Genomic DNA, 14,354 nt, shown 5'->3' on the forward strand with positions numbered 1-14,354 from the left:
AGACGCCTATGAACTTTATAAACCCATTACTGAGAGCATTTTTATAAAGTCACTCAGTTCTTTCATCATGACACTATCCAATTTTTATCATCTCTCCTTCCCTTCATAATGTCCTTTAAATCTTTTGACATGCCCAAAACTACCATTTTCCATCAGATCTGATCCACTAAGGAAAAAAAAAAAAAATTGGTTTTCCTCCTTTTATCATCCAGATCAATACTTAAAGTAAAAAAAAAAAAAAAAAAAATTACTTAAAGTGAAATCTGGAGGATGATTAAGATCATGCACTTCAAAATATGATAATCTTGTTTTTATTTAATAAGAATAAGGATGATTTTTTAAGTGATATATTACAATAAGGAACTCAAGTGTATGTTTTACCAGCCAAGCTCTAAGCTGGTTCAGGGAGCACATTTAACAGTATCCAGAAGAATTTCTCTTGATTTATTTTCATTTTATATAAAGCTACGGACAGGTTTTGCACAGTGAATTCATAAAATCTGTAAAGGCTGAGTAACTTTATCTATAGAATGTAATCAAACATTTGATGACACTGAAAGAAAAATCCGTTTGTCGAAGGACTGTGTCCCAACAACACAAACCTTGCAAAACTTGCACAGGAAAACCAACATTCTGTATTTGTTGTCATTAGCCTCATTCCGTCTTCCTTCATCTACTTGTTTACTTCAATTTAAATTAATAATCTGTTCAGACATTATATGCAACACCAAGCTGTCAAAGCAGCCCTATCTACACTTATTCTTGAATGCTGTCACAAAATTATTTTAGGCTACCGAAAACGATAGCCTGAAGTATCACATGATTTAGCTGGTGCAGTTCTTGCAGGAAAAAGAAAATCTCTGGCTATTCTAATTAGGAAAAGTGTACGAGAAGCCAGTCATTTCCAAATGTTGCTGTAGACAGCCAAATCCTACCGCAGTGTGAATTAGGCAATTCAAAAAGGGAACAACAAAAACAAAACACTTCAAAATGATGGATGCTTCACAAGAGAATACTGTAAATGCTCACATACACAGATGTGGAAAACATCAATCTACCTCTTCTGTACACACCTGCAATGGACAACAATAGGCCCCGCACTAGGAGGGTTAGATAGTTTGACTCTCCGTATAAAGGACAGCAGGCCTGTGGCATTGTAAGGAACTCCATGATCTGGCCAGCCAGTGAAATGAAACTGTTTAACTTCACGGATTTCATTGTAGCCCCTCTGTAAAAGGTAAAAAAAACACCCAAACAAACAACAAAACAACCCATGTTATGAAATTCAAAGTATTTCACAGACTAGGTATTCTCTGACTCAAATAATAATAACACACACTGAGAGAATCTACATGCTGTTTTCATTGTTTCACCAATTATTTAAAGCAAAGACCTTATGAAGCTTAAAGGTGTCAATGTTGGGTTTTTTTTTCATTTTGAAGTTCATAATTTTTACTTTAGCCATTAAGTATGCTAGTTTTGCCTCATTAGATTTTTTTTAATAGACTCAGAGGCAATTCATTTAGATTTTCAAAAGTTTTGCTAATTAAGACAATGGCCTGCTGCATTTACAGGCAAGTATAATGATTTACCAGAAGACCACAACTGTATCACACATACTGCATTCACAGAGTTTGTTCTTTGATTAAGTGGGATTGACTCAGCGGCATTCAGGGCAGAGTGAATGGAGATGAATGACAGGCATGACTCATTACCCGATATTTGTGCTCAGCTCAGAAGTGTGGCTACAGAAAAGACGTGACTGGCAGAGCGGGGAGGGTAGCAGTCAACATTTCTGGGAAAATTCTAAATCCCACAGCGAGATGTGTGTTTGGACAGCATGACTCCCATGGCAAGGTAACATTGCCTACACTGTGGAGCTGCTAACTGGACAGAGGGATTTGGTATTGTACAGGGACACACGTAGCCTCCTTCATACTCCTTGCTACCAGGGAGCAGTATTTTTGCTGAGCCTTTTTAAAACCTGCTCACCCTTCCCAGAGTGAAGGTCCTGACGACGTACTCCGCGAGGGGTTCCATCTCTACACAAGTCACTTTGAAGTCCCCATAAACTTCTGTGTCGTCAGGCCAGTACTTGTAACACTTGACCTAAATACGAAATGGGAACGCATTTTACACCGAAGGAAAATAAAAGCTTGAGGTTACCGCATGTACTGCATAACACCACATTTATTTCCAAAATGACCACGCGCTCATGTGGCTTCTCACAGCTAATAGCTGTTCTGTCAAGTTAAGCACTAGCAACAAGGAGTTTCCACTGCTTTACACAGCTGTACTTTGATGCTAAATTCATTTCTAAATGAGCATTTTTTTTTAGTGCTGAGCTATGGAATACATTTCCACTTGTGTTAAACTGGGATGCATTTCACATCAGTAACCAAACCATTGCAGGTAATCCCAGATACTTTATATTACTCCTTGAGGGATGTGTTACTGCTAAACTGTACAGAATTTGCTGATTTCTAGCCATTGATATAGAAGCATATTTGCTCACTAGTCCTCTTACTCTTCTCATTTCAGTGACAATATACAAATCTATTTTGCTGAAATATTAATTTTGGATTCAGATAATTTTTCACTACTTGTGAAAGCAACACAGCATCAGTCTTCTTCAGATGTTAGCTTTGGTTTTACACAATACTGTAACTGCAACAACAGCTGGATTCTCCCCCTTCCTCTCCTCTCAAGGGTTGTCCTTCACAACTCTTCTACATTCTGCTGATAGTGTGTCTTGTCAGCAACTTTTCCTTTAGGCTTATAGCATTAAAAGAAAAAAAAAAAAACAACTTTAAAACTTACTCTCCCAACTTCCACTAAATTTGTGACCATCACAACACAAGCTGATTGCTCCTGCCATATCATTCTCCAAAAGTCATAGACAGTCTCATGAACTGGACCTGTAAGAAAAAATTCCAGGTAATACTCTGCAAAAAAAAAACAGTCAAAGAGAATGCTAAAAATAAAATCCAGTGCTTTTCAGGGCTGATACACGTGAACACTCTCGCTCAAAGATGAAAGCTTCATAAAACCACATCATCGTACCATCATGCCAGTTTCCAGACTACATTGTTACTTCTAACCAACGCTGAATCTTCTCAGTTTAACTGAATTACCACTTGAAAGAAATTAATAGCAGGTGTTTCACCTGCGGAATGCCAGAAGCTGCGTGAAAACTACAAGGACACAGCAATGTGTGACTACATCTATAGTTACATTTCTAGGTTTGTTTTACATTTGTTAAATATATGTGTTGAGTGTGAGTTTCTTCACATGTTCACTGAGGAGACGCCCACACTAGAGTGAAACGTCAGAAGGGCTGGTGGTGCAGATACTGTGCTCTTACCATCTAGCTCACGGTCAAGTGCACCAGCACAAGTAGGTGCTGAGCCACAAACTTCTCACTGAAGGCTATTCAAACTAACTTAACTACTTTTCTGGGAAGCAAATGAGGAACATTTGTCTAAGCTTTGCCTCCTGCTCTGCTGCAGAGACAAAACACGTTCAGTTGAGCAACAGAGGCTTTTACCCTGTTGCAATAATCTCAGAAACAGCTCCCTGACCACATTCTAGCGGTAGTATAAATATTACTTTATATACCACACATCTGAAGACTTTACCATATTCCTTCATATGCTAGGTCGAAGGTTGCATACTAAAGCAGCAATAAATTTTTGTGTACTTTACACACTACTGTGTTCATTGATTTACATAGTAAAACAGAAATAAAATACAAATGCAGACTTAACTGCCATAGAGAGACCTGTTTGGACAGTACTTACACAAAAATAAAAAGTGGACAGAAATTTGAGCATCCTGCTTTAAAACAAACCTTTAGTTTGTCTTTCCTGTGGGCAGCTACAATCAACTGAGGGCTCAAATAACAAGATATTTCCAGCCAGCTATCTGATTATACTCACAGATCAAATAATAACACATCTAAATCTAATTATTTTCACTTTAATTCATAGCCTCTGATATTTCAGTGCAATCTTGGACTAATCTATTTGTTTTTTCTCATTGTGAGGAGTTTTATCAGAAATACAAAAAGAATAATTTCCATAGAAATTCAATTTTTTCCTCTAACTCCCCTTTTTATTAGCAGGGTGTTTTATGATAAAGATTTCCCTCACTTCTTCCTACAAAGGGGCTTTGTCCTCTTCTGGCCTTACTTCACCCAGATTTTCTGAGATAGCATTTAATTTATCATTACCATCTTCATTGTCGGCATCCTGGACTAAATCCTAGACAGTAAAATAATACATTGTAATATAGAAAGAAAAATATTTCAAGGTAGGTTGAAACTGTTCTCTTCTCTGTTCCCACGCCTCTTTTCTCTATTCATCTTCATAATTGGAAATCATGGTAGTAGCTTCTGACTTTATCAGCTGAATTTATCACTGAAAGAGTTGCTCAATAGCTAATTAACATGATAAATTAGTGCAATTTTTGCATTTATTCACATTCCACCTGAACATGCTATGTTAATTTGCCATAACACAAGATGACAACTCACAATATTGGATATGCTTTGTTTTCATCTACTTCCATTTTTCCAAAACACTGCTGGACACTAGAGACCACTTGTTCAGTTTGATTAATGCTGGCAGATTCTTACCTTGGGTAGCAATGTAGTGACTTGGTCTCTGATATCCCTAAAACAGCAATATAAGTTGGTTTAAGTACCATATTACTAACAGAGAGTGGAAAATAAAAGCATAAGGGTACTACAGAATTCTTATCTCTAGACAACGTGTTCAGAACAAACCAATATTTAAGAGCAGCATGAAGCTCAAAACCTAAAAAACCAGTTAATACTGAAAAGGTTTGAATGACAACAGATAAAATGGAGATAAGAACATCTGACTTGAACAGACATTGTAGTGTACCAGGAAGGAGTATTCTAGATGGGTCCCTTGGGCCTAAAAATTACTCCTCTATTGACATTATCTCGCCATTTGAATATGTTGGGGTGTTTATTTTAAATTTAGTAAAAATTGTCTTTGCCAGTACATTATCTCAATAGTTTATCTGTGTTCCCAACTTATCCAATAAGAAAAAAAATACCTTTTTTCTTCTAAATAGAGAATTACTGTAAGGCACAATGAGATATGTACCCAAGCCATAACTAACAGGCAGAGCTGGACACTGTGGTGTCTGCACAGAATCAAGGCTCTACTGCAGTGGAATCTTCCACAAAATATTTTGCGCTACTGCACAAAGCGTGCATCAATTATACTGGACATGATACACACAAGTATATACACATACATACATACATATAGATAGATAGATAGACAACCCTACTTGACTAAGCCTTTCCAGTTAGCTGGGTGCATGCCAGAGTTAGTGTACAGCATTAATTGTCTGCAAACTACAAGACAAAGGGCTGCTGCTCTTGAGGAAATAATTCAGAATATAGTCTGACCAGTGCCGGCAACGTTAGCTACAAAGGGGAAGGAAACTTTAGTATTGCCAGTGGGAAAACAATACAGAATTTCACAATGTGCAAATGTTGAAGAAATAACTCCAATTATTTTCTAGGTTAGAGTTTTATTAGGCCACTTGATTCAAGTATTGCATTACAGGTGAGCACGAGTCCATGGATTCCTGGTATTTACAAGAGGCTACTAAAGGGAAGGATTTCAGTGTACGCAAGCAGTTTACATCCTTTTCCATGGACTGCTTCATTATCCTGTCTAGAGTGAGAGCACCTTCCTCTGGGGCTTACGAAAAAAACGTGCTGAGTATCTTACTCTTGGCTTTACAAGAGACCAGGATTGCATCAAATGACTAAAAATATTCTCCTGGAGTCCTTAATATCAAGCCACATCTTCAAATTATTAAAGTGGAACCTGAGCTACACTGTTACACACTCAGTAATGCTTTCCAGAAAAAGGTAAAAGTGTCACTTTAAAACTGCGAAGTGCCAGTTTTAACTTGTAGCTTTCCTGTCTGCTTAGAATGAGATTCAATTTACTCCTAAATAAGAGAAACAACATCCTCAAGGAACTGGAATTATCACAAATCTGGGAAAGCTTTCTTGTTTAAGGCCCCAGGCAAAAATATCACGAGCCTAACACTTCACAGAAATTGTCATGCTAAAATATCAAAATAAAAAGACAGCAATACACCTCGAGCTATATCTTAATATCCTGGGAAGTCAAGAGGGTCTTAAATAATTTATAAACTAACAGTGGGCAGGAAAAATTAGTAAGGTGCAATTATAAAGAAAAGTAACCAAAGCCATTTATTTTAAAAACACTTGTGCTAGCTATTCCAGTATCTTTCAAATTACTTTGAATACAACAACTTGCTTATTCCTAAGGCTTTAATTGGATAAAAGTTATATTTTGTTAATCAAAACACCTGGCAGACTTCGTTGAAATTTTCCTATTTGTATCAGATTTTTAAAACATTTGTAATTTAATTTGTATTTTAATCAAACTATGGAATTTGAAACTTCAGAGGTTTTCTGCAAAAGCAAGGAAATTTCTACTACGTTAAAATATTTTCATATGTATGTTTGTGTATATACTTTGTAAGACAAATATCAGCTAAATATTGTTTATCTAAATAATTGTTAAAAACAAACAAGAAACTCCCCATAAATGGCCATCATCCCTCTCTGTTTGCCAAACACATATTACAACTACTTCACAGGTACATTTTCAGACGACTACAGTACAGCCTACTATCCAGCTTCTCACACATAAATGGGAAGGGGAAAAGAAAAGCTAGTGGCCAAAACCATCATAAAAAAAAAAAAAAGAACAGCAAATTCTCTGTAACAGACAGGTCCACCTTAGTTATCTAGCAATATCTAATAATATTCCCAGTTATGTTAAAAGGCTAAATTATCTTTTCAAAACAGGTACAAAAAATATTCACACAAAAGGAAATTTTTTAAAGGAACAGATGAGATAAATTAGATGAGGCATGCATACTTATCGACCAATAAAAATAGAAGAGGAAAGAATTAATAACAATATCTATATTAAATATTTACAATAGGATGCCATTATTCACATATAGTGGTACTTACATCCCTGTACAGCCAAATCTACAGCCCAAACCAAAGTCAGATGTGAAAGAAAGCACAACAATGTCAGTGAGTACTAGGACGTAGAACAAGGAAAGTGTACATTTTGTTCTTAATAAAAGAAAGCTTTCAATAAATTTGTAGGTATAACATGCAATAGTTTCACATAGAGAAGCTGGGAAATTGAGAGGGAGAAAGCTGTGCAATCCACTCACATCTATGTAGTTGGCATTAATGTAATCTGAAGATGGATCATCTTCAACAGGTTGCAAAATCACCCTGGAGTGGTCATCTGTAAAAACCAAGTGGTTACAGTGCCTTTTTGAAGCGTGATTTTTAAGTAAGATATTACAGTAAGTCATCTAGAAAACCAAAATGAGCTGGCATAAGCGCCTCACCATTTACAACCCTTAAATAGCAAGTGTTTACACAGAATTACAAAGAACCATTTTGTCTGAGGTCTCCAATTACTGCAAAAACATTCACTAAACTTCATTAAGCGTTGCTGAAAGGTATCACACTGTTACATGCGGTTAAAAAGACACAAAGAAGCCAGGTTACTTGCTCAAAGTCCCTTTCAACATCAGCTCCACTGATGGTAATCTAGAAAACCAAAAATCCTGATTACTGTTTCCTTACTTACGACCCCAGTCTGCTTAAGTTTATATTGAGACATTAAAAAAAAATAAGGAAGTCACAACATAGGGGTTAGCAATGCACTTGGGATTCGATGATGAGGTAACTCTACCCATTCAGGGACTTCTCCAGTAGCTTCATTCCTGTGTGTTCAATTGCATTTGTAAAACAATAACAAGTTGTGAATTAGCAGAATTAACATCCACATGAGTGCTAGCTTGTCACTGTTATATGCTTACCACAGCCTGCACAACAGAGATGCAAATGTGAAATTCAGCCTGAGTTATAAAAGGAAGAAAGTTGAACTGTGAAGGACAAAAAAAAATGCTGGAAAAGGCACTGTCCTCCTTCTCCACTTGGGTTGTTAAGCAGCTCTGCCACTGGAGACTTGTAAAGAAAGAGAGAACACGGCACGAGTAACGCACGACTACGGCTCTCGCTCAGACCAAGCACACGGATACTCACATGCTATAATGTTGCCATAGCGGTTCTTTGTTCTGTTTTGATCCTTCTTAGCGACATCCCAAGAAGCTGACTGCCCCTCAAAGAAACTCTATAAATAAAAATGTTCCGAAAGAAAACATTCTGACCATTAATTTATCTCCAAAATTAACAGTTTAAAAGAACTGCCCTACCATAAAGTAAGCTCAGCTTTGCTCGCCCGCTCTGGTCACCCAGGTGGTACCATGGTACAGAAATACATCTAGAGAAGATGTGAGGTTCTCTCCCCTCTGACTGCTATGGGTCAATGGGCAAGTCACTGAGAGACTCCAGAGGGATTTCAAATCCTGGAATCACTGGAAAGCTAAACTGGCTCTAACATCCATCTGACGGTAAGCTGAGAAAGCACAGGGAGACCCATCGCCCTTCTTATCAAGATACAATAATACACAGCCTGTTGACTACAGCATTACATAGCTTTCCTCATATCGCTTAGTAAAACAGCTTTTCTTTCTACAGAGCCCATCACGAAGCCTCCTCTGCCAATGTTCATTGTTCATGTTGGTTTTCCTCATATCCCTCCCTCTAGCCACTAGCAAAATTATTCTATATTTTTGAACTCTTATTCTTAAGAGTTTAATCTCTCAGTAGTGACAGAAGCAGCTTTTGTTCCTCCTTGGCTTTTTCTTCATTGCCCGTAGACATTTTACAGCTGTTGCAGATCTATGCTATTCTTTCCTTCCAGATATTCTCGTATCCTGATCTGGGTAAGTTACCTCCAGAAAGCACATAGTAGCCACAGAAACAAAACTTTAATGCACATTCAGAAGCCCAAGCCAGGGCAAAGATGTCATGTATGGTAACAGAAGTAGCAGCAAGTAGGAAAGCACCTGATGTGGCACCAAGGACCACCCTCCCCCCCAGCAGTGGTTGACACTTGGGCTTAGCCCTGATGTTAGGTAGAGCATAACAAAGCGTATTAAAGGAAAAGAGAGGAAAAGAGAATAATATTCTTTTAAAAAGCACACATTTATTTATTCCAGTTCTTATATTACAGTAGAGACAGCTGCAGAAAGAAAAGAAGGTTGAAAACTGAGTCAGAAGAGATTACTTACTCAGAGAAAACTCATTTTATATCTAGCTGTACTGCGAGCGACCTTGGCAGTACCATTCCTGTCTTTACCGTGTGTCCTATCTGATATTCTAATCCCAAAGAATCACAGCAGATTCAGAGATTAGAAGCTAAATGAATCTGTACTTAACTTCTAGCTCCAGTGCTGGGAATTTTTTGCTTCCATTTATAACATTAAAGTTGTAAGTAGACATGCTCAGGCAGGTCTAATTAGAACTTCAGGATGTTACTACCCTCGGCACGTCTTCACTGTTTCTCAGCCGGAGTTTAGTCCCAGCATTGCTCTACTGAGATGCTATAATAAATCATGAGAGTGCTTCCAGTCAGTGCTTCTTGCAAAACCAGCCAGGTTAAATCTTTACTTTAACCTAATCCAGAAGATCCACACTGAAGATGGCTCAGAAAGCTCATGTAACTAATTACAGCATTTCAACTAAAAAGCAGCAACAAAAGGTTGGCAACTTCTTACAACGTGTTGAAAAGATTCAGCAGGGCACATCTTCTTACACCCAAAGGAACACACATAGGTTTTTTCCCAGTCACTTGTAAAGGCATAAACCATTGGACTCCATTCACTATTTCACTTTTGGGTTACATATATAGGAATCTTATGTCTGCTTATCTTTATCTGTTTTTCACTTAAACCCATGACATTTAGTTGCATCCTTTTGCAATGCAATGCAAACAAAAGGCTGCCTCTTTCAAAGGGATTTTTCCTAACAAAAACCCACCACTGAAGATCTCACCTCATACTCCTCTTTAAATCCATAGCTGTCAGAGGTCTTCATTAGGTTAATATGCTGCAGGAGATCAGCCACCCTGATGGCAGGGTGCAGCTGCCCAGTCTGGTACGGGGATTCTGTGCCTTCACAGAGGTAACGAGGGACATCCAGGAGCCGGCTAGACTCTGCTGTCGCACTGTGATTTTCATCTGTATTCACAAGAAATCAAGGCATTAGGTACCCACGGGGTGGTAACACCTGCTGCTATACAGATCAACATCTATTTTCAACCTATTCCCTCAAAAAGATGTCTAATTTCTGAAAAAGCAAAGCCCTTACTCTCCAGCACATAAATATTGTGAAGTACATAAAGGAATTTAACTGCAAACACATACAAAAGTTTGCCATCCTTCATGCTGCAATAAAGACGTCTGAAGGGCATTTTATTTGAAGCTACAAACTTTATGACATTAATGTACTCGGGAACCCCAGCCTCTATCACCCAAAGTAACTTTTTTAATGGCTAATATGTATCAACAGCAATACTACACCTTAAACAGTAAATTAGAATAACCCCGCAGTGGTATCAGCACACCATTCGCCTGAAGTCAACAAACAGTAAATTGAGATCCCAGGGGAAAAAAAGAAAAAAAAAAACCAAAAGGAGAAGCAATTATGCTACCACTTCAGAACACCACATCCATTTGGGAAGAAGAATCAGCACTTCAGAGTGGTCAATTTAACTCAGGTCTTTTAGTAGAGAAACGAAACTGCTGAGTGTGCTGATTTCAGCCGCAGTTTTTCCTCTGTATAAACAAAGAAGTCTCCTCCAGTGCCCTGTGCTACACCAATGCTCTTATCAAAACCAAATGTCAAAGCTGCAGGAAATTATCACATATCGTCAATCCCTTCTGTGAAATATTTTTTTTTAAATTAGCAATCAGCAGTTCAAATGAATTTAAAGAGAAAGAAAAATTCTAATTGAAATCTTTTTGGAAAGTAGCTACTGAAATGAAAAGTGGGTAGTCAACCACTTCTACGCTACTTTGAAATCAGGTTACAATTTTCCTCGCAAAGGAAGTTAAACACACAAGGAAAAAAATGAACACCTCAAGGGTCGGATTTTCTACAATTCTGTCAAAATGCAAACCCTGTTAATGCCTTCTGAAATTAGATCTCCTAGTAAGAAACCTGATTCTTTGAACTGTCACACAAGTTGTTAATTTCAGTACACTTACGCCTCACTAAACTGCCTAATAATGTGAGTGACGTGCGGCAGTCACTTTTTATTGTAGTGTTACCCATATTAAACCACACACATTTCAAACCATCTCAGTATTTGCAGTTCTCCCCATTCCTCGCAGTATACTTACCAGTAATAGGCACTTTAACCCATTGAAGCAGCAAAAAACAATGAGTGAACAGAACATAAGAAATTTATTTCAGGACTATATTAGAAAATGACTAAAAGAAAATGACATTAAAAGTTGTTAAAGCTTCACAATAGGTAACAATGAAAGCCGTTTTAAAAATGTAAGGGCCACATTATTATGCCATCAGTGTAATGATAGGGACTTGAGAAAAGCAAAATTGCCAGACTAACTTAGTGCTAATGTACACAGAATGGAGAATAGCATTAATAATCCATACATGAAGAAAAAGAAACCTAGTATAGCTACAAAGTAATAAGAGCATCCTATAAAATAACATGTTCTATAATTTAGAGCCCATAAAATTTTGCTTATCTCTAAATAAAACAGAGGAAAACTCTTTTGTGATGCTAGGCCAAGCCAGGACTGTATGCAATAGACCAAATGATCTAGTTCCAAAGGAACAAGCTGACGGGTATCCAACCCCTTCTGCGTGGTGTGCCCAAAAGCTTGTATGCTTCTCTCCATGTGGACTTCAGTCTGCACAGTGAAAAATATTACCTCTTCCAACTAGCATTACTTTGCTTATACCAGGAGACTACTATACCCAAAACACCATTACCAGTACATGGAAAGCAGACAGGAACTATTACATTGTTTTTCAATTAATTCCTTGTCCTGGCTGTTCACAGCTGCCCATATCTGTGTCTGCCACGATGTCTGCATTTGGGATATGCTTATAGCCTAAATGAGCTAGTAGGAACAGCTTGACAAGTATCACCAGAAAGTACCTATGTAGCTTGTAAGTGCCTGAAATAAAGCTAAAGGAGACAAGCAGATCTTAGAAGAATTTCAGGAAAAGACTCATTTTATGTAAGTCTATTGATCTAATTTCAGTAAGTATTCAGAATTACTGAGTTTAACCCTTTGCTCTTTCAGGCAATGGTGCTATTTCTCCACCTCTCCTAAACTTCTTAAATCATCTGGTTAGGTTCCCTCGGGCCCAAAGTGGAAGGCTGCAGCATCTACTTGCTCTGATAGTTATAAACTTTCTCAGACATTACTGTAGTCAAGAGAATGGCATTTGCAACATTATTAACAGGAAATGGGCAGAATATGACTTGATAATAATCTTCCACATGGTGAGCATATTCAGCTTGACAAAGACCAAAGAGTACTCACAAATAGTGATTTGCTGTCAGTCTCAGAGGACACTTTACATGAAGATCTGCAAAGGCTCCTCCTGGGTATATTTCTATCACTATTTTTACCCACAACTTGCATAATGGGATAGAAAATGCCCTGACAGTATGGGCAGAAGGCACTGAGTGGTAAGGCACCACAAGTACCTGACAAGTACACGATTAGATTTCAAAATTATTTTGATTACTTGGGAGACACTGCAAAAGGTGAATTAAACAAGGTGAATTAAACAGTGATCGCAACATACTGTGTGTAGGAAAGGGAAGTCAAATACATACCTACAAAACAGGGTAATGATAACTGGGATTTTTGCAGGTAACTCAATGCAAGACAGCAACATAAGCACAATAAAAAGGACAAAATACAGTTCTAGCAGCAGGAACACTACAAGTAGGGCACGGGGCTGCCTATTCCACTCAGCTCAGCATTGAGACTTCTTCTAAGAACTGCACCTGATTTGGGGCACCACAATTTAAAAAAAAAATCACCTATGAGTCGGGAAGTGTTCAGAGGAAAAGAATGGTAAGTTTAGAAAACATCAGCTACAAGATGATGAGTGAAAGAACTGAGATGAACTCAACTAGAAGAGAGACAACTGAGGACACATGAGCCTTTCAATGTGTAAAAGACTGTTTTAAAAGAACAGGACTTTGTCAGTTCTGCATATTTTCTGTGAGTATCTCAAAAGGAAATGGCTGAATCCACAGCATTGAAGATTTAGTCTAGATGAGTCTAGTTAGGACAAACTAGGAGTGAGCAGTAATAATACTCAATAATAACACCCAGTTACTAGTAACTAATACTCAGAAAATTGAGATTAGGGTGCCAAATAATACTAACATGGATCTGAATTTTATTTTTACATATCTCTTAATAGAGTTCTAGCTTCACATGTCAGTTCATTGGAACTCAGTCTGAATGCTACGGGGAGAAAAGTCCTAGTATTTTCCATTCACCTATTTCCTCATTTACTCTTCAGTTAGTACTGACTAGGAACACCTTCTTAATGAGAACAAAATAATTTTTATTCTAAAAGCAGTGTCAGTTTAATTCTGAATTGATAAACTGAGTGTAGAGTTATTTTCTGACAACAGCATAGCTATCTTTTACATAAAACAAACTGTTTCAACATTCAACCATGCAAGGAGATGAAACTCATGCAGGAGTGGATAATGAAGGACTAGGGTCCTCACCTAACACAGCTGTCGGCACAAGTGGATCATTGGGCACTGCAGGAAAACAAAGCTCATGAAGAAATACATTACCCTCAATTTGTGTATTTTAAAGAATAAAAACAATATACTTCAGAGTATAACCAAGTGATAACTAAACCCCATTAATTTTGTTATAAGAGAAAACCAGAATGAATACACAGTTCTAGAAAGCACTCTGAATAAAAGAGGAAAGGTAGTGATTTTGGACTTCAGAAATATAACGATAAAGGCAAAGAGATTCTTACTGAAATGAAATAAAGAAGACATTACATGCAATTTAGTTTTTGAAAGGGCTCCTCCTTCACTATTGTTCTTTAGCCTCATAATAAAGGTTCACTTTCACAGAATCAACTCCTTTCCTTTTAAACCCATCCTCTCATGTAATACTTGAATAGCTGATCTCAAAATAAAATGGTGTATCTTTAAAGTCTTCCAGATAATTAAAAAAATTATATACATATTTACAGTTAATAGCTTTTTTTATGTGCAATGTCAAAGACACTGCTCTCACAGATGGCAGATGTTCAAATAAAATTTATAGAATTTAATCACTTGTTATCAGAACTAGAACTGCAC

The 14,354-nt window shown here is 37.4% G+C and overlaps 1 protein-coding gene across 13 annotated transcripts in view; it reads right to left on the reverse strand.

Moving 5' to 3' along the window:
* The window catches only part of PTPRK (protein tyrosine phosphatase receptor type K), a 416,154-nt gene that overhangs the window by 13,651 nt on the left and 388,149 nt on the right, over window positions 1–14,354 (reverse strand). For 4 of the 13 annotated variants that reach the window (XM_086743658.1, XM_086743663.1, XM_086743657.1 and 1 more), the window contains 9 exons: window positions 13,746–13,793; window positions 10,016–10,200; window positions 8,162–8,249; window positions 7,276–7,352; window positions 7,064–7,081; window positions 4,637–4,673; window positions 2,821–2,918; window positions 1,993–2,109; window positions 1,074–1,228 (listed from right to left, as the gene is read on the reverse strand). In XM_086743658.1, coding sequence (XP_086599784.1) covers window positions 1,074–1,228; window positions 1,993–2,109; window positions 2,821–2,918; window positions 4,637–4,673; window positions 7,064–7,081; window positions 7,276–7,352; window positions 8,162–8,249; window positions 10,016–10,200; window positions 13,746–13,793 — 823 coding nt within the window. The remainder of the gene's footprint in view (window positions 1–1,073; window positions 1,229–1,992; window positions 2,110–2,820; window positions 2,919–4,636; window positions 4,674–7,063; window positions 7,082–7,275; window positions 7,353–8,161; window positions 8,250–10,015; window positions 10,201–13,745; window positions 13,794–14,354) is intronic. The other 9 variants (XM_086743664.1, XM_086743659.1, XM_086743666.1 and 6 more) reach the window with 5 other exon arrangements.

The sequence above is a fragment of the Chlamydotis macqueenii genome, chromosome 3 (assembly GCF_036417535.1).
Source record: "Chlamydotis macqueenii isolate bChlMac1 chromosome 3, bChlMac1.mat, whole genome shotgun sequence".
Lineage (NCBI taxonomy): Eukaryota > Metazoa > Chordata > Aves > Otidiformes > Otididae > Chlamydotis > Chlamydotis macqueenii.